This window comes from Lonchura striata, chromosome Z, assembly GCF_050655825.1.
Source record: "Lonchura striata isolate lonStrDom1 chromosome Z, ASM5065582v1, whole genome shotgun sequence".
NCBI classification, from domain to species: domain Eukaryota; kingdom Metazoa; phylum Chordata; class Aves; order Passeriformes; family Estrildidae; genus Lonchura; species Lonchura striata.
Genome location: NC_140740.1, coordinates 59,389,258 through 59,410,935, shown reverse-complemented (window position 1 = coordinate 59,410,935; position 21,678 = coordinate 59,389,258). Strand labels below are relative to the sequence as shown.

General features: G+C 35.0%; 1 protein-coding gene across 9 annotated transcripts in view; it reads left to right on the top strand.

The window, feature by feature from the left end:
• Positions 1-21,678, top strand: part of ADAMTS6 (ADAM metallopeptidase with thrombospondin type 1 motif 6) — a 149,221-nt gene that overhangs the window by 67,160 nt on the left and 60,383 nt on the right. For all 9 annotated transcript variants that reach the window (XR_014951592.1, XM_085567738.1, XM_085567741.1 and 6 more), the window contains 2 exons: positions 10,895-11,041; positions 20,086-20,227. Coding sequence is in view for 8 of the 9 variants with exons in the window: in XM_085567738.1 (XP_085423864.1) it covers positions 10,895-11,041; positions 20,086-20,227 (289 nt within the window). In the remaining variant the exon portion in view is untranslated. The remainder of the gene's footprint in view (positions 1-10,894; positions 11,042-20,085; positions 20,228-21,678) is intronic.

Here is a 21,678-nt window from a genome sequence, read left to right as displayed (position 1 = left end):
GCAACTCTGCTCGCATTTATATTATGTATTAAAAAGTCCCTACACATTTCCCTTCCCTTCCCTTCCCTTCCCTTCCCTTCCCTTCCCTTCCCTTCCCTTCCCTTCCCTTCCCTTCCCTTCCCTTCCCTTCCCTTCCCTTCCCTTCCCTTCCCTTCCCTTCCCTTCCCTTCCCTTCCCTTCCCTTCCCTTCCCTTCCCTTCCCTTCCCTTCCCTTCCCTTCCCTTCCCTTCCCTTCCCTTCCCTTCCCTTCCCTTCCCTTCCCTTCCCTTCCCTTCCCTTCCCTTCCCTTCCCTTCCCTTCATAGAATCACAGAATTACTAGGGTTGGAAGGGACCATTTTGAGTGGAACTTCTTGTGTTTTACTTTTTTGACTCCTTGTCCTGTTCATCTATCCTGTCATCATAGGAATGTTTTTATTGTTGTTTTCTGTGTATTGTATTATCTTTTGGCTTCTTATATATAAGGTATTTTAAAATTCAAAAATCTCAGCTCTTTGAGGCTTTCAGCTAATTCTTGAGATGGCATGATATGTCAAATGCTGATTTGATAAGATGCAGAAGTAATATTCCTTTAGCTTTTATACAAGTTTTTTTGATAAAAAAATCTTCAAGATTTATGTTTTGTGGTAGCCACAACATCACCTGTCATTCTACCCACGCAATGACTGAATACCTCTACAAGAGTCAAAGTTATTTCCTCTCAATCTCCTAGTATTCAGTAGCTACTAGACATTATTTGCATATGTGAATAAAATAATTGTTTCTGACAGCCTTGTAAACATTTTTCTTTGGCTGTACCTCTTTTCACACTTAGAATAGAAAATTGACTTCATTGTTAAGTGAAAAACAGAAGCATTTAAGGGCCATATCTACATCAAATATGTAACATACAACAAAAGACCAATTACACAAAATCACAGAATGGATGGGGATGGAAGGGACCAGAGTGGGTCATCTGGTTCAATTTCCCTGATCAAATAGCGTCATCCTAGAGCACATGGCACAGGTGGTATCCAGATTCGTTCTTGAATATCTCCAGTTAGGGAGATATTCACAACATCTCTGGGTGATCTGTTTCAGTGCTCAGTCACCTGCACAGTAAAGAAATTCTTCCTTGTGCCCAGGTAGAACTTCCTGGGCATCAGTTTCTGTCCTATGACTCAGCATCTCTAAGAAGAGCCTGGATCCATCAGTCAATGGAAGAAGAGGCAATGAAACAAGAGGCATAAACTGATGCCCAGGGAGTTCCACCTGGACATGAGGAAGAAGTTCTTTACTGTGCAGGTGACCATGCACCAGAACAGGTTTCCCAGAGAGGTTGTAGATTCTCCCTCACTGCAGATATTCAAGAACTGTTTGGACACAATCCTGTGCCATGTACTCCAGGAAGAATACCAGAAAAACACTTCTTGAAACCTTAAAGGAACTGGTAGTCTGATTGTAATAGTCAGTTATACTTTCTGTTAAGTTGTTACAGTTGTTTTTTTTTGGTTTTTTTTGTTTTTTTTTTTAATTCTGGCTGCCATTCCTTACCACTTGTAGATTTTTTATGTATATAACCTAGTTTTCTTACTCTTCAGTTTTGTGCAGTTCAGGCTCATAACCGGCTGTTTTTATTGAAAATGGTGGTACACAGTGTTTGTTTCTTCCTTGAGGGCATAAACAATTGAGAAATTAATGTTTTGTGATTGTTTCTCCAGACCATGATTCAGAGAACATCCTGTATTACTCTTAGTACTTCTGTGAATTAGATAAAATTAGAGTATTAGAGTTGGCCCTTTAGACTTCAGAATAATTTCTCTAGAAAACTGAATTTTAATGTTTGACATACAGAATGTCTGCTTTCCTACTATTATATATTTCACACCAAAGATGCTTAAGATTTCTGGTAAGCAAAAATCACAAACAGTAACTTCTTGTACCAGGAGTGAGACTTGAGCGTGTATCCCCTAAATTGTCAAAGTTTGACTTTTTCTCTTTTTGAAGAGAGGAACCCTTTGCAGGCATGATCATGCTTTTATCCCAGACAAGTTGAATGATGTAAGATCCAGTCACATTTTCTATTCCTCAGCCAGCTGAGTTAAGTGGCTTTCTGCTCTATGCTTTTATATTTGGGTACATTCTAAAATGTCTAGCTTGTCCTGTGCGTGCTGTAAAGCATGCTTACTTAAACTGGTAAGGAATTCCAGATTCCACTGAAAGAGGTATAGTGGTAAAAGAAAGGTATTCATTGTTGCAGTTTTGTGGATGAGTTGGCTGAGATTTTGAAAGTGAAAAACAGAGTGAGAAAGAATAAATAGAATAAAAAAAAGGAAATGTCAAAATATGAGGAAAGTGCACTAGGCTTAGGACAGAAAGTTGCCCATAGGACTTGGAGTAAGAAAATAATTTGCTAATGACAGACAACAATTGAGGGCTGTAAGAAACAAGGTGGTAGGTAAGATTAGTGGCTAAACTCTTGTGGTACTTTCAGGAGATGCTTGCTTGTCTCATTCTTGGTCACCTCATTCTTCAGTGACCAGTGAGCTTCATGTTTGAGCAGTGCACTGGGTTTGCATGCCCAGGTTTTAGTGGCAGGCAGGTGGGAAGGATGTCTTTTGTGGGAAGCTGCCAGAAGCTTCCTCCATGTCCCACAGAGACAATGGCAGGAGGTTTCAGGATGGAGTGACAGTGGTAGGATGGTGGGTCCATAAGTGACAGTGGTAGGGCTTCTGGGATAACACATTTCAGAAAAGGGGCAGAAAAATTGCTATAGGACAGCAGCCAGAAAAGATGAGTGAGAATACATGAGGTAAACAACTCTGCAGACACCAAGGTCAGTGAGAAGGCACTGGAGCTGAGGTTCCTCTGCAGCCTGTGGTGCAGACCATGGTAAGGCAGCTGTACCCCTATGGCCCATGGAGGAGCACAGGGAAGCAGAGATCCACCTGCAGCCCATGGAGAACATGTTGGAGCAGGCAGATGCCTGAAGGGAGGCTGTGACTCTGGGAGGCCTGTGCTGGAGAAGATTTCCTGGTAGGACCTGTGACCCCATGGAGGATCCACACAGGAGCTGGCTGTGCCTGAGGGACAAGACCCACACTGGAGCAGTTCATGAGGGACTGCAGCCCATGGGAAGGCTTCATGTTAAAGAATTTAATAGAGAGCTGTCTGCAGTGGGTGGGTGGGACTCCATGCTGGGGAAGAGAGCAGTGTGAGGCAAAAGGAGCAGCAGTGATGTGTAATGAATGTAACCCCCATTCTTCATTCAGGAGTAAATTTGGGCCTGGGAAGAATGGATTGATGGGGAGAAAATGGTTTTAAGATTTAATTTTTATTTTTCATACTCCTACTGTGATTTGATTGGTAATAAAACTAAGCTGAATTCAGCAAGTTGAATCTATTTTGCCCATAATGGTATATTGGTGAGTAGTCTTTTCCTGTCCCTGTTTCAACCCATGGACCTTTCCTGATATTTTCTCTGTTTTGTCTAACTCAGGAAGAGAGGGGCAGGCACCTGGCATTCAGCCAGGGTCAACTCATTACAATCAGTCAAACCTCAGCTGCATTACAGGACTTGAGTTTTAGTGAGAGGTTTTCTAGAAGTACTTGTCAAGGAATGTCTTTTTTGTACAGCTAGAAAGAAAATATTCCGGTCTGAGGTAATAGAGACACATACACTAAACTTTACAATAGCTTTTTCAAAACTAGTTGAAATACAACTAGAATGAATTGTACTAACATCACCTCCTGTCACCTCTCTGGTTGATGCAGGCATCATTGTTTTGTATCAGATGATGATGTTTTCTATCTTTAACTACAGCAGTCTCTCTCAAATCTACAGTGTATGAATACCTCAACAGCAAACATAAAACATTAAAGTTATTTCTGCTAGATGTCTAGGAGTTCTGGAATTGATGGTGTGAATTTTTAGGGACAGTTTAATTATCTTTTTTAGTTTAAAAATCCCAAACCAAGTCCAAACTAAACCCCCCCCAAAAAAAGAAATTAAACAAAATGAAACCAAACCAATCACAGGAACAAAAACCCCAACAAAACAAAACCAACAAAAACCTTAACCAAAATGAGTCCACAAGCCACATAAGAGCATAGATAATTATTTCTAACTCTCTCACTCCCCACCGTCCATTCCTTGCTCTGTTTTTTTTTTTGCTAAAGGAACAATGTTTTATGCCTGCTTTCATAATATTGCAGGTTTTAAAAAGTTTTCTTTGGGACTTCAGTTTTAGTGACATGCATATAAAATAAAATGTCATAAGCAAATGAGAAAACCCCCCAGTTGCATGACATGTTTATATTTAAAATATGAAAAAAATGTCTTTCTCTACATACCTGAAATATTATTTGAAGTTCAGAATTTGCAATACTAAAATAATTTTTCTAACATCAAAGCATTTTTCAAGGAAACTGAACATTGTAGCACTTCACAGGTCTTAACAAAAGTGCAATAAGAATAAATGGGGATGAAATGGAAGGTTATTATAATCTTCAGGGCATCTTGAATTTCCAAAGGACATCTGAGTTCAGAAGTTTGCTTCCTGATTGGAGCCAATACTTTACACTTTGACCTACAGTCTAAAGACCTGATGCATTTGCACTATAGGCTTTGTGTAGCATATAAACCCTTCTTGATGTTACTGTTGTACCATGAAGGCTATGAAGCTATGGCAATGTAATCTAGGACAAGTTTGTGCTCTGCTGTTTTTGTAACAGTCCTGCAGAAGTCTGTAATTTCCCTATAACAAAGTTGCGGTTTCTGAACTTTCAGGTTTCTGAAGGTGATGGTGAGACTGCATCTTGAGTGCTGTGTCCAGTTCTGGCCCCTCAGTTTAGGAAGGATGTTGAGATGCTTGAGCATGTCCAGAGGAGGCAATGAGGCTGGTGAGGGGCTTGGAACACAAACCCTGTGAGGAATGTTTGAGGGAGCTGGGGTTGTTTAGCCTGGAGAAGAGGAGGCTTAGAGGTGACCGTATCACTCTCTACAACTTCCTGAAAGGAGGCTCTAGACAGGTGGGGGTCGGTCTCTTCCATGGGGTAGCAACTGACAGAACAAGAGGACACAGTCTCAAGCTACATCAAGGAAGGTATAGGTTGGACATTAGGAAAAAAAATTTCACCGAAAGAATAATAAAGTATTGGAACTGCCTTCCCAGGGAGGTGGTGGAATCACCATCTCTGGATGTGTTTAAAAAAAAGACTGGACATGGCGCTCGGTGCTATAGTCTAGTTGAGGTCTTAGGGCATAGGTTGGACTTGACAATATTAGAGGTCTCTTCCAACCTCATTATTCCTTGATTCTGTGATTCTGTGAATAAAATGCATTGGTTTTTAATAATTTAGAAATTGCTATGCTTTTAAGAGCCTCATATGTTATTTAATACTAAATGACACTCATTTATAAAAATTGATTTTGTTGTGGTGTTTGGTCTTCATCCATAACTGAGAGAAGAACCACATTTAGGAAGTAAATAGGAATGATTAGGATAGAAGTGTGCTAAAATGTTGAATTTCATGGTAGATATGCTTTTTATAAAGCTCCTGTTATTGATTTTTTTTTTTCTAAGCTTTCAGGGAGCTAATATGTTTCACCCAAGTTTAAAATTCTGCATTACTTCAAAATAAAGCATTAGGGATACTCCAAACTGCAGAATGATGTCCAAATGCAGTAAATCCGTAGTTAAGTTTGAAATCCATTTAAGACATGGAAATAGAAAGTGAAGTAGCTCATTAACCTTGATTCCTCCCTTGAGGAATATGCAATGTTAGGTACTTTCAATGCATGCTATCAATGTTTGGAATCCTAAAATTAAATAAATTGATTTTTTAAGACAATACTTTTTGATTATTTTCCCCTTCATTTGTAATGTCATTTAATGGTAAATTTTAGTTTTCATGCTGTTATGTATATACAACCAATACTTTTATAACATTGGCTAAAATTATATGGAGGGCTACGTAGAAAGAGGAGAATTCTCTTTTAAGAGACAGTATGGGGGAAATAATTACAAAAGTAAAGAAAAAGTGCTTATTTTTGTTATTAAGGAAACATAAAATCTGATGATTGTAATGTGTCCAACATTTACCATAACCTCATAACAACTGACAAATAATTCAGTCCTAGAAGACACAAGAATAATTAATAAAATTACCATGTATGTCCACATAGAAATTGTACTTTGTCCAAGCGGCTCATATCTCTGATATTGTAGGGAAAAACATTTCTACTATTCTTTAATAGTAGCTTATGTTCAGATTCACCCGCTTTTTGCTGAACAAAATAATGTTGAAACATGGTCGTTTTCCCTTTCTTCCCTTGTGTATTTTCTACTTACATTAAGAAAAGTGTATTTGAAGCCACGCCTATATTTACAGATGTAGGGAAGCTAACATTCTAATTTTTCAGTGTAGGCCTTAAATAGACATTCTAAGCTATATGAAATACATACGCAGATTTAAATTACACTTTTTAAACCATTATGAGAATAAGTACAATACAGTGGAAAATTAATACAAGTTTTATGAATTTTTTTGTCTCTAATATAATAAATTCAATTTCTCCAAGCAAATTATGATTCACTATTTAGGTCTTCCGTCAAATACAAGAATACTTGTACCAGCATGCCCATACTGTGGCAGAGATTTACTATTAGAAACTTTTAAAGCATTCTTCACTGATACACTTTATGATGCCTCCCTACCCTTTACATCAATCTCCATAAATGTTAGGTCAGTGTGAGACATTGGAGGAAATACTTGCAATGTACCTAGGGTCAAGATACTCACTTGAAAATAGCCCATTTCACACTTTGCATCTCCTAGAACAAATAATTAGTGTCATTAAACCTCTTAAGGTGGCTTTTCTTTCTCTTAGGAAGATAGGGTGGCAATTCTTTATTGTGAGGAGCTGTAAATCAGCTTCAGATAATGGACAAGAAGATGCAGTGCTTGACTTCACAGTATTTCTTTTGTGTTCCTGTAACTTTTTTTCCTCACCTGACTCACAATTCTGTCTTTGGTACTCTTCTTCCTAATGCTGTTAAGTGGCAGAGCAACATAAAAGACATTGCTTTAAAAAAAATGGGTCAAATTCATATATCTCATTAATTGGTAAGAAGCCGAACAGTCTCTATTGTATTTAGAGAAATGAAACAGTCTGTGCTTTTCTGAATCCCCTAAACCCTAAGAAAGCTAGGAATATACAAAGATACCTTTTGAAGATAATGAAGATCTCATTTGATATGAAGATAATAAGTACTTCAGCTAGATAGAAGAGATAATTGATTGAAAAACAGCATTTCACCTGAGTACTACTTCTAAGAAAACTTCAGGGCTAATAAAGTACATGGTATATAAAATAAATGTCAGTGAAGAGTATGGGGATGCATTCAGATTGGTGTGGATCTGTCTTCTCTGAATCCAAAGTGTCTGGGTAATACATAAGGACAGAAGCATTCTGACTGTCTCACAAAAATGACTGCTGTAATTTCATATGAATCAGCAATAAGTGTTTTGGCAGTCATAACCATCATTGTTTAGAACTACCAAAAATATTAGTAAGCCAATGAAACTGTAGGGACCTACCTGCCATGCTGTTTTTTTTGCAAGATAAAGGAAGGGTAGACAAGAAGTTTATATTCACATCCTTCCCTCTGCTTATACTCCAGGGTCTCTGCTTATCTATTGCCCTTTTATTCAATACAGATGACACTAGTTATCTCCCTTGTGATTTTTGGGGTTGGATTGCAAGTTGGATGAGTATTGCAAATAATTCCCTCAGATAATTTTTTCAGATATAATGAAAAGCAGATTTCCAAAGGGAAAAAAAACTATCCAGTTACAGATGTTAGTAAGTGAAACAAGGCAGTGAGCGCGACTAGGATGTTCTGCTTTAGATTTTTTTAAGAAACATACAGACTAGAGATAATTTGCAGGAGAGTTTCAGTTATAATTTTAAACTTCTTAAGTGTTCCTACTTTGCACAATCCTTTAATGTAAAGTAAGTGCTCTCTTGGGAAATGAGGAGCCATAATGCATGAAAATGCAAGAGTTGCTGCTTTAAACATCCTTCCTTGAGATGGCAGGTGGAAAGATAACTTCACAAAATAACTCCTGTGTCAGTTGAGATTTCAGTCTCTGCTCATCCATCTGACTGTTCCTCTAAAGACAAAGTTATACTGGTAGTTTTAGACAGACTTTTTAAGCCAATGAAAGGAAGAAGTCTGTGTACGTTTAGTGAAATTGAAAAAGGTAGGCAAATTATAACGGTGGCTCCACAAAGAATATTTTATGTTCTTTACTTTCTTCCCTACATTTCTGTGCCAATCCAATTGCAAGCATGCTTTTGTAAAGACCTAGTTTCAATGTAATGATGGCCAAATATGACCAGCTTGTTCTGTTGGAAATAAAAACGGCAATTTGGTCAGAAATGTGTTTCCATCTGCAATCCTGCCCACAGGAGGGCAAGTTACTGGACTGTACTGGCATGCTGCCATTACCATCTTTGGAAATTAAGACATTAGTTGTAAAACCCTTCTGCAAACATCAGAAAAAGTTACCTGCACCTCATGATCACATTCCTCTTAAATTCAAAAGCAAGGACAAGTAGAAAAGCTTTCTAGGAAAGGGATAGATGATTTAGGAGAAGGAATATTTTATAAAGCATACCATTAGATCGTGGAAAAGCATTGATTGAGTTCCCATTTGTGTCAGAAATTATGACTTCCATTCACAGACACGCTTTTTATCAGGCATATCACTGCCACTGTTACCAATATTGTCTTTTTCACAGGAGAGCAGATAGAAGGAAGGTTATTGAAACCATGAAATTTGTTTTTTCACTTATGCATCCAGAAGATAAAAATTTCATTTCCAGAGAACTGAAGTCTTTAAGTTTTTAAACAAATGGAATACACTAACTAAAGATAAACTGAATACAAGAATCATCCAACTCATTTCTATAAAGGAATAATTTATGGAGATTATTAAAAAATAAAGTTTTCTGTTTTCAGAAAAAGGAATGTTTCTGAAGTACCCCAAATTCTAGGAAATAATTGCCGCAGAGAACAGGTAAATAAAGCACGTTTTTAATCGTAAAATTCTAGTTCAGTTTGTTGCACAGGACATCTAAGTTCTTTCCTCTCCTAATATGAATAGGTATTGATAAGAGCATAGGAATCAACACTGCTCTGAAAGTTTCAATGCATTACATACATTACTCAGATGAGTTGATTAAAGCTGTATTTTTTATAAACAAAGGACATCCTTTATTTGCTTATATAATAGTCCAAGGTGTCAGTTAGACCTTTCCAGTATATAATACAGTATATGGCTTCTGCATTTGTGAGGTACCACAAACTGAACCAGACACATGTAGGCATTGCTGTAGAATATGTATACCATAGGGACATATGTATTCCATAGGCAGGGCAGCCATGCATTTTTGATGATGAAATCCTTCCTGATCCTGTAGGAATCATCCATCGTTCACTGATGTTCTTTTTTTTCTGGAAGGAAAGGTTGCCAGCACCTTTCACTTGTAGGTTCTTATGATCATCTGAAGAGGTGAAATAGTGTATTGAAATTCAGGGTAACATTAAAATCTTGTGGTACTATACCACATTTTGGAGCAATATGTTCAGATTAATATAAAACAACTGCACTGATTTCAGTGAAAAAAGTGGCATGAACTGATATTAAGTGGTATTAAGTGGTCAGCTGATAAAAGGTCAGTTTCTTTTCTACTACTTTTTGCATGTTCTAGCGCCAGTCCTAAATATTACAGAAAATCAAAACTGAGTGCCTCAATACATTTGTTTTCCTGAACGATGAGGAAGAAATCAGAGAGTCAGTCCTTTTAGCATACAGAAGACTCACTCCAAAGACAGACTTCTCTGTATGATTCTGGGAGTTCAGAATCTTAGTTCTGGCATTGTTTTAATTACTTCTGTTTCATTAGCAGGGAGGTTCCTGTGTCTCTCACTATCTGCCCCTCTGATTTCGTAAGCCTTTCGAGAAGGAGTAAATTTGACCAAAGCTTAATATTTAAAAAAATAAGAAATGAAGGAACAAACTTTTCTCCCCAAGTGATTGAATGAAAATTGATCAAGGACTAAGAACATGGAGTTTTATAATAATAAGAATAAGGATTATTTTATAACAATAAGAATAAGAATTCTTTAGGATTTTTTTTACTAAGGTCATATCATCTTTCTTGAAAGTTAATTTCTTTCCTTTTCCAAAATCTCTTTTGGCCAAGTTCCATCCAGAAGTTTCTTGTTTTCTGCTGATTTTTAATTGTATTTATTTTGACATTCTTTGACAAAGCAAAGCTCTAGCAGGAGGGCTCCAGGTCTCTCTGTGGGTAGATGCAGAGAGAGTGTGCGTACAGGATGGTCCTAGGAATTGCAAAACCTATGTTCTACTTGAATTATCATTGGTTGCACCATGCCTATATATAGTGTATTGTTACAGCAACAGTACCTAATCTTAGTCCTTTTTTACTAATCCAAGAGTCTATAATAAATAATAGATAAATAACAAATAATAAATAAATATTAATAAGCTATAATAAATATTCCATATCCACATACCATACCAAATAAAGGCTTGAGTGGTCTATATTTGTCTTGCAAGAATACTGTTATGTTTTTTTTAAAAGCTTTAGAAAACAAATACAATTATTCCAAAATTCCATAGAAGGGAAGACAGTTATGTTATTGTGCTGTATTATGAGATCTGAATAAATTAATCAGAACTTAACTGACTCTCTACTTAGGAGTTCTGCACTGTGTTCTTTTTGGTCCAACATGATTGCTGTAAAGGTGATATTATGTTTTAAGTGATATATGATGCCTTAGAAAAGTAATGGGCTGTTTCTCTCCTACTCTTTTGAGCAGTTTTGGTATGAATCATGATGGAATTGGAAATTCTTGTGGGACCAAAGGTCATGAAGCAGCAAAGCTAATGGCAGCTCATATTACAGCAAACACCAATCCTTTCTCCTGGTCAGCTTGCAGTCGGGATTACATCACCAGTTTTTTAGAGTAAGTAATCTCTCAAGAAAAATGCATTTTCAAAAACTGACACCTTTTGGGATCAGTTGTAGAGATATAGTGACCTGTTCTGATGGTTTACATTTTTATAATGAATAGACAGAAATATAGTGCATCATTTAAAACTCTATTTTTCTGTAGAGTATTATTTCAATGTAAATGTCAAAAGCTTCTTTTGCTCCATTCACCACCTTAACAGTTCTTTATTCTTTTTAATCTACTCAAAAAATTCTGAAGTTCTGATCATACCTCATTATTTCATTAACCTGAAAGTGGGAAATAAAAGAGGCTAGGATTTGTCTATGGGTCATGTTTTGTTAGCATACATAATGTGAGGGAATTTAATGAAGTGAAGATGGTTATAGCCCTGTTCCTTTTACATTTCATTCTTCAGATATTTTTCAGACAGTCTTGTAGGTTTTTGGTGTTTTTTGGTACCATTGGCAAGAACATAAAGATTATAGAAGTGGATGGCATGGATCTTTAATGTTAATACCTTAAAATTCTGAAAACTTCTACTTCTGTGGTGATTTTTATCCAGAAGTAGTTTGCTACCTGAAATTTCACTATGAAAAAATTCAAACAGTCAAAATAAGTTGTTCACAGAAATGTATTATTTTATACATTTATACATACTGATGATTCATAATGAAGCCTTGTATGTGTTTTAAATTTTGAAGTCAAGTACATTTAATCATGAGTTCACTGAAAACAGATCCTTAACCAATTTGTTTAGATGCTGGAAGATGGTCCTTATTGGAGGCAAATAACAGTTAGTTGACAGGTTCAGTGTCATTTGTGCAATCACGCCCTAAGAAATACAGCTTGTTCAGTAATTCAGACATTTATTGTATTTTAAGAGAGGGACTTAAACAAGTCAATTGTCCAACTATTCTTTTAAGGACAAAATTAGCATCTTCTTTTCTTTTAAGAATCTAACTTCAGAACAAGATGCTGTTGTGTATCTTTTCTGAAGGAACTCATCTAGACCAAAACCTTTAGACCAAAACATCAGCTTCCCACATAATGTAGAGAATCAGAATCACTGACTTGGGCTGTCAAGGTGCTTGAAATTCTGTAGAGTCAGTGGGCAGAGACAGACATTTAAGTGTTGGTGTTATTCAGACGAAGAAAACTTCTCATGAGTTACTGTAATAGGTTTAAGCCATTTTGTGTCACACCGCTTAACTGTGCCTCCACGCAGTTTTATATACTGGTATATTTAAGATGAATGTCTAAACTAAAGCAGTAAATGAGTAAATCATCCTTACCATATATGTGTGGTACAACTTTCTCACAATATAATTTCATTTGCTAAGAGGATATATATATATATATATATGTATGTATGTGTGTATATATATGTGTGGGTGTGTGTGCATTTATTTAACACTAGCATTATTTTAAAAAATATACATAGCTATTTTGTTTTATAATTACCAATTACTTACTTTTGTTAATTCAATGCTGTTCCCATTAGTAATCTTTCTAGTATGTCATTGCAGCCTGGTTTTAACTATGAAAAAGAATACTGTTTTCATATTTCTTCTAGGATTATTTCACAGCTTTATAGTTCTAACTGTAAGCTTACTGTTCAGGTATTTCTTTGTAGTATTTGGGAGCTTGTTCTTCTTGTTACACTTCTGCTGTTCTCTGTCTCATTTCCTTCTATTTGTTGCTCTTCTCTGAAAAACTAAATTTTGATCCCATAATTGTCCTGACAATAAGTTGTCTGTTGATGAGGAAATAATTCAACATAAAGTGATGAAGTTATTTCTTATTTATGGATTTAGGGAAAGGAACATGATAAAATTCTGTGGTGTGTGTTATTCTGCAAAAATGATAAAGCTGAACATTTGTTCATAATGCTCCTGCACAGTTTCAAATTTTAGCCTGATGCATGCAGTGGTCATTCAAATTTTTACTGCCAGTTAAAAACATTTTTATCTTGAGCCTTTTTACACTGGGTTTTTTACTGATTTAGTTTATTATTTACTGTTAGCACCTCTATTATTCTTTTCCATTCCATAGGTTTGATTTATGGTTAAGTTTTTGAAGTCTGTGGGATGGCAGTGAAATTGTAGTTATATTACTATAAAGCCAGAAGTACTCTGTTGAATCTGTTTCCACAGTCATAATCTCCTCATATTTTTCGAGATACTTGTCTGTCATTGCCAGTGTTTGCAACTCTACTTGAATTTCTGTTAAAAAGGAATTTCACAAAAAAATCATTACTGAAGATACTAAGTGATATTTGAACTAGAGAAAAAACAACAATCTATGCATAGGAGATTCAATGATAAATTATTTTTCATAATACTTCAGGTGTATTTTTGTAACCTGAAATAGAGATGTTATTTTTCTTCCAAGCCACCTTGGACACATACTATGTTACACACCACAACTTTTGTACATGTTCCAGTTGTATAGAATACAATGTTAAATACTGTACTAAGAGTCAAATATAACTTTTCTTTCATCTACTAATCCTGGAATCTGTTTTCAGAATGTCATATTTCTCAAACATGCTCTGTTCATTATAAATCTATGCTTCTTATTGTCTGTGGACCTAATATCCTATAAATTAATAGATCATTTTTTCCTTAAAATATTTGATTTATTATTTCATAAGGTAGATAGTCTGTAAAACTGTACTTTGTTTCTCTAGTTTCTAGTTTCCTCACCAGCTTTTATGCCATCTCAATTACAAAAGGCAGCTGTTAAGAGTTCAACTAATATCTGCATGACACTTTTTACCCATTCACACCTTTCCTTAAGAGAGAACAGCTCTGAGAGCAGGTATATTTCAGTTGCAGTAGTAAACAGTTAGCAAGAATCAAAAAAATAATAGCAAGTTTCACGTGGCAACGTATCTGTGACTGCTTTTAGAAGAGTAGAAGAGTCTGCATCCTCACAGGAAAAATTATTTTTTTCCCCTAATATTTCTTGATGACTTAGCAACTGGTGAGAAAAATGCTGATTTAGAGTTTTAGAGGCCAAGCTGGCTTGGGATTAATTTAGCTGTGTGTAACAAGGCAGGTAGGACTTGAACATATTAGATGCAGATACCCAGCAGAAAGCAGATCTGTGAGACCTTTTAGATTTATAGCTTTGAACCTTTGCACGTGTTTGGGCCATGCTGTCATGGTACAACATTAATACAACTGGAATGGATTTTGATAGAATTTCATTACACATTCACAGTATTTTATGGTAAGGAAAGCTAATGTGGATTTACTAGTTTACCAGCTCAGGTCACCACTTTGCTACAGCAGTTTTGCACTGAGGAGTAGCTATGAAGTATCACCTGGAGGGTTATCAGTTCAGTCAGGCAGTAGCTGGGAAAGAAAAATATTTTGCAGGAGTGCTGGAAAGAGGATGAATATGGCTCAAAATATGACAATAAAACAAAGCAAATTGTGTGATGCTAATAGGTCAACCAGCACTCTCAGCAAGGATGATCAATGAGCACAGAGGATCAATGGCCAAAGGAAATATGTTTTTTCTGGAGAAAACATTCCCTGAAGCACATAAGAGCTATTGTCTGCCAAGCTTAAAATAGCTATTGTCTATCAAGCTTTTAGGTGAAGTGAAAGACTGACATAATTCAGTTTATCAGCTGAATTGTTCATAAGTGCTTTGCAATGGCTTTAATTTCACTAACACTATATGGATCTAATTCCACTAATACTAACTGAGAATTGAAAGCCTGGAAGGCAGTCTCAGGGGACAGAGATTTCTGTGAGATGAGTAGAAACCTGTAATATCTGTTCACAGGAGAAAAGAACCAAGCCTAAAATTTTAATGATTGAAAAACAATTAGTATGAATTTAATGCCATGCAGCATGTGTGTGTGTAAATAACATCTACTTTCTGTTTTAAAAAAAGCTGTGTGATTTCTGGAGTCATAGTTTATTTTTCTTGTCAGTAACAGGAGAGGAGTTAAAAGAAGCAAGATGGCCATCTCTGTCTTTCAAAGGCAGGATTGTCTTTTGAAGATGGAGGAGAACCAAGAGTCTTAAATTATTTCATTAAGATCTGTCACAGGAAATTCTTGGAGACACTCTGTGATTGCCATACAGCAAGATTTAGATCTTAGACTACAACTTTCTAAATCTGGAAGGGAGCCAAAACTATCTTTGTCCAAGCAAGCCCATGCAGACACTATATAAAAAAAAAAAATTCAGTGTTCTGGTCCAGATATCATCTGCCTAAGAATCTTAATTGTGCAGGTGAATATGCAAGGTAAATATAGGATACGTCTACATATGCCTCATGTGTTATCTGTGATCAGGTCCTTCATACTCCAGAAATATAAAGTAACTTCTGAAAAAGGTATAAACTAAGACTAGTTTTGGAAGATAAGATCACATCTATTGTATCATAATTTAATATCTCTTTCTACAAATCAGTGGAGAAAATTTGCATTCAATATGATGTGTTGAGCTACACTTTGGATTATAATTTGCTTCTTTTCTTTAAATTATATTAATATTTAAAATTTTTTTGCTAACAGGTAATTAAATAAAAAACATGTGCCCTATTTTTCTATAGATTTCTGAAACTTTGAAAGTCTTATGTTTAACTTAAAAGACAATTTAGTTGAAAAAAAGACCTAAGAGTTTCTGCAATTGTGGGATGACAATATGGCTTTGAGTGTTGACTTTGCAAGTATTACTCTTTGTCTACCTTTTGATTCATTTAAATATAAGGAAATTGTAAAGTGCAGAATAAGCATCAGATTTCCATTAACTTATTTATAGAGTATCTGATGAAATAAATTATTGGTCCAGTATTATATATGTTAATATCTCCTGAACTCTTAAAACCAGATTTTGGTAGGAGGATGGTTTTGATAGATGAACCAATAGATTCTTCTTTGTACAGCTGCTGGATATTCTAATGAATAAGATAATGCTTTGGAACATAGGAAAGCATGCATTAAAGAAACAGCAAATTGCTACTCCAAGCAAAAGGAACATTGAGTGTGATGAAAAGATTGTGCAAAATTACAAAGTCTTTTATATGAAATAAATACTAAGACAGAGCCAACCTTGGCATGAAAGAATGGAAAGAAGCTGATTTTATCAGATGAGTGAGTGGTAAATCTGAATTTCCCTAACATTCAATAAAGTTTTTTTTTTTGTAATTGCATTTGGCTTCATTTTAATTTTAAGCACACCAAATCCAAATCTCAGTTCTGTTACTTATGTCCAGATTCTACAAATATTTATCCTTAGATCTGTAGACTATTGACAATGTTTACCCATTAATGTTTACCCATTAATGTTGAGTAAAGCAGCTTTTGTAACCTGTACCGAACTATAAACTAGTGCTTTTAAAAAATCAGCTTTTACTTATAAATATGAAGTAAGGATTCTGTTAGGAGTCAGATATATTGGCATGCAAATAATTAATGGTATGTATATGTAAAAATGCTCTCTGTTTTTAAAAATATTTTTTACTATTTTTTTCATATTTTATGGCTTATTTGGTATAAAAATTTAAAAAACGTTATGTATACTACCAATGTACGTATGTATATGATTGTTTAGCTATTAAAGATATTCACAAATATTCATACTATGTTTAATTTGTGATCATGAAGTGTAGCTTGCATTATAGTCCACATTATTATTATGAATGAAGCTATTGTGTGACATTCAAAACCAATTTTCAGAGCCAGCGTTCTGGGGTATTTTCTTCAGCCATTGAAGGAGCTGGGTTATACTACGTAAGTAGGGATTTTTAAGAATAGATACTGTAATAGGAACATAAACCCTCAGAGATCTACATCCATGGTTTTTGCTTTTTCTCTTTATTGGTCTTGAATACAACTGTGAAAACTGTGCTGAGGTGGTGATTCTGAGTTTTGTGTTGTTCAGTCTGTAAAGATTTAGAAATATTTACTCCCTGGTTGGTATTAATTTAGATGAGCAGTTAGCAGTGATAGCAGCCTGAAATCCTAAGCTTTCCTAGAAAATTCTAGTATCCTTGTTATCCTTTCAAATAGAAGAATAATTTGCTGCCCTGTGATACTAAAATACAACAAAAAATTTAAATTATATTGTAGAGTGTTTTAAAATGATCTCTGGAGACACTACACTGGAATACTGGGCTGAAATGACATCAAGCTTAGCTATTTCATAATTGCAACAAGTCGCAGTATGTCCCATAAAACTTCACAAAATTAACCTAAAGTTAGGAAAATGAGAAAAACCGTGAATACTATTAGTACCTTGTAGAGTAATAGAATGTAATGGTTAGTTTGAGATCATCTTATTTCTGTTGCAGACATTAAAGATTTATCCACCTCATGTTCAAAAATGCAAATGCTCTGCAGGGATATCCTGTAGATTTTTTTATTTGCTGTATATACTTCCTATATAAGATAAAATCACAAAGCACAAAAGCAATTGTGAGTAGAAATTTTCTAAAATTGTAGATATGAAGGTCCTTTTTTACATCTACACTTTTATATGCCTAACTGATAATAACAATTAGATCTCTGCTTATAAAGTTCTCCAAAACCATGAATCTTCTTGGACCCTTTTGGTTCAGTTCCCTAGATTTAACATAAATTTTTTTCTCAAGCATGTGGGCTTTGCTTTGATGGAACAAAGAAAGCGAGAACAGGGACATACACACAAGAGTATTGGACCATTGCCAAATCCTGTAAAAATTTTCTGGAAAGGTTAAATGGTCCTCAGCCTGTATTCATCCTTTGCAGAACTTTGGTCAGACCTTTCATTACCAATGTAAAGTCTCTGGTTTTATTAATGTGTTTATCAAGATCATGCCATTTCTTTTCCAGGATACTTCAGTTCCTGCAATACAGTATCAGGGATCAGTTTTGCTCGACTGTTTGAGATAAACAATAGAACTGAAGCAGAAGTCAGAAATAAATTTTCGGTCTAGAGGTTGTGATATAATGTAGCTAGTAAGAGAATAACTTCTCAGTAGTACTTTTCTCATGTAATTACTACAACAATATTTTATTATGGTGCAAATCAGGTAATTAGAGCAGAAGAGTCATATTTTTGTATTCAATACAAAGATTTATGACTTGCTTTTCTGCCATTGTATCTCTTGTAGAGTAGGTATGGATTTTAATTTAGCAAATTTTAAGGTTTAGAACAGGTTCTGTAATCTAATTTGGGCAGGGGTACATATGCCTGTGGAGAGAAGTCACTGAAGGCAATGAGGTTTTTTAAATGCTGTGCCCTTGGCCATCTGTTTACAAGATCATTGTTTACAATAAACAACAATACTGGAATCTATGAAAATGTTCCCATCTATGGCAATACTAGCTCAAGCTGGTGCCAAATGCTAAACTTCTCACTGCTTGTTTAAGGAAAGATTCTATCTGCAGTTTAGTCCAGACATTGCAGAAAAATCAGCTTGTATGTCAGTTCTTTTAATACTGGAATTAACATGCACTCCTCATATACACAAAATAGAACACTGACATACTTTAAAAGATTGAAGGATGTTTTCCCAACTTCTGCTGCATATATACTTGCAGCAATTACATGAGATAAAGGGAAAAGCACACCATTTTTTTCTGCCAGAACCACACAGTTGATATTTTTAAAATAGATTTAAGCTGAGCGGATGCATGGGTATGCATGCATGCAGGTGAATAACACTGAAATCCTTTGAATTTGCCATCAAATACTGTATTTTTTCCAGTATTTACCTAGTTCTTACATTAGTTGTTATTTGCCACCTTCTGAAGTGGTTGGCAGAGGTTTCTTTGTTTTTCCAAAGGATCTTTTCTAGTATTTTGAAGACTTGATCAAAAAGGTTTAAAATGAGAACATTAAATGTGTAGTTAAAGGATACTTTTCACTTTTTTTTTTTTTATCTGCAGATGAAAAGTATAGAAAATTGGAGATCTCCAAAAAACAGTGTAGAACATTCACTTCTGAAATTACGTTCCTTTGGCAAGGTGCATGGAAAAGATTTGGAAAAAAACAGAACATAAGTGCTGGCAAAATTGGTAGGAATGTCGGAAAAAAAATTTAAGTGTTGCCATAAGAATTCTTTGAAAATCCTCACTTATTCACATGTGAAATGAAAGTAAAAAAGCATCTGTCCTCTTTATGCACACTGACCCAATAAAATTGAATAATTGTATTTAGCAAAGTACAAAGTTTTCTAAAGAGAGCTCAGTTTGATTTTGGCTTTCTTTATCATTTGTTCCACTACACTAAAATATTGTGGTTGAATATGGGTATATTTTGGAAAAAAAACATCAACCACTGAAGAAAACAGTGAGTACAAAAAGAAGAAAATATTGAAGTTTGCAAAGATGATTCTTATGGTTGCAACATGAATTTTTTAGGGCTAACTGTTGGTACAGTAAAAAAAATCTTGGACCTGTACAAATTTTTTCACTGACCCTGGTATAGGTAAATTTGAAGTTCCGGCAGAATTTTTACCTCTGTAACCATTTTCTTCACTCGAAAGGAAGAAAGGCTTACATGTTAAGGTCCTGATCCTATAAACATTTTGTCATATTGAAACTTGAATGTGTTTTAGTTTTACATAAACCAGTTGAGCTGCTTCTATCTATAAGATTATAGTTAGCTGTTTGAAGGATCAGAAGGGTCATTTCAAAGTGTAAACTGATTTTTTTGCACTTGCTTGATTTGGTTTTTTTTTCATTTTGTGACTAAATTTAGCTGTTCTTCAGTGAAAACAAATAGGAATCCTAAACTAAAAATGAAAATCAGTCTTGTGTGGCTCAGAAATTATCACACTTTAAAAAAGGATAATATATAAAATTATTTCACAATCTAAAATGAGCATTTTTTAAAATAATAATAATGATGAAAAATTATTTTAATTTCCTAATTCCCTCTAAATATTTTCTCTTGTTTATATGGGTGTACCTGCTTACTGTCTGTTTATTGCAATCATATTTGTTTCACACCCAGCACTGTTAAAAGTAATAACTAGATACATAATATCATTACTGTGATTTACAGTCAGTAGAATTCCTAATTGATTTGGTCCTTTATGTTGAACAGTTCGGGCCGTGGTACTTGCCTTGATAATGAGCCTCCCAAGCGTGACTTTCTTTATCCAGCTGTGGCCCCAGGTCAGGTGTATGATGCTGATGAACAGTGTCGCTTCCAGTATGGAGCAACATCCCGCCAATGTAAATATGGGGTAAGAAGTCTTAATCCTTATGCTGAGTGTTCTGCTTAGTCATTTGTATATATTCCTTTATAGCATAAATCTTTAGTTAGTTGGAGTAGTGGGTTACAGATTTCCAGTAGCATGTCCTGTGCCATCATTTGTAAGCAAAGGGTTAGTTTTAATCCTTATGCTGCATCTTTTGCTTGAGCCCTTTGTATATGCTGTACACTTAATGTGGGTAATGATGAGCCGGGTAAGCTGTTCTTTAATTGTAGGGAAAAAAAGAGCCCAGAACACTCGAGCCTGATCCTCGTAAAGTTTAATCAAGAATTTTCCCTAATTTCACTTGGTTGAGATGAGGTTTATGTTGTATTAATCTTGAAACATGAAGTCTATCTTTTTGGCTTTAACCTTTCTGTATAAAACTACATTTTGAAGTTCCTTTTGTACTTGTATTGATTGATCAGATATGATTTTATTTTCTTGTTTGTTTGTTTGTTTTTCCCCTCACATTGAGCCTATTGCATCTCACGTTACTCAGATATCTATTTTGAAAGATGAATTATGGTTCTGAGAATAGATGAACAAGAAGCTAGATAGAATACTGAGTAGCAAAGTACTAGCAAAGATTTGGCTGCAAGTACCAGTGTGCAATAATTAAAGTAAATAAATTTACAGTAGGAAAAAAACCCCCTTCAAATGTAGGTCATTGTGTTACAAATATTTACTTAAAATCTTCCAGGCAAAAGTATGCAGTTAAAGGATGCATTCTGCTATGCTTGTTATGAAATAATCAGCTGAGACCACACTAAGTAAACATTGAAGACATATCTTATGGTTTAAAAGTAAATAGTTTTAATAATTTAGAACTTTTAGATATTTCAGATTAAATAATTAAAATAAAACAAGAAATTTCATTTTTAATATTTCTGGGATGATAAATACAGTATTATTTTTGGGATGCCTCTTTGGCAGTTGCATTTTGGAAAGGATCTAAGAGCTATGTAGCTGGCTAACTAGCTCTGTGTCTTCTGATTCCTCATCAAGCCTCTTTTGGCCTTTATTGTTGCTCTTTAACTTCCCATCTCTATTTTTTAATAGCCCTATTTGCTGTCTCTTCTTCTAATTCATACCATTATTCTTTTTCTTTTTTTCTTACAATTTTTCACCACAGTCTTTTATTTGCAGTCTAGGGAAATCTGCAGCTATTTAATCCATGATTTATAGCACAGTCTTTGGAGACATATTCAAGATTTAGTTCTAAATTAAACTGGAAAGTTCATAATGTGCAAAACCTGGCTTTTTCACATATATGTAGGGGTTTTTGAACACTGTTGAGCTGTGTAACCATTGTTGTGATGATCATACTGCACAGTGCATTTTCTTAAACTAGTGTCTAAACCAGAAATAATTGTAAGTAATGAAGACAATAGCTTTGCTTTTTGCCTTCTGCTTTCTTTTTTTTTTTTAAGACTTTTTAG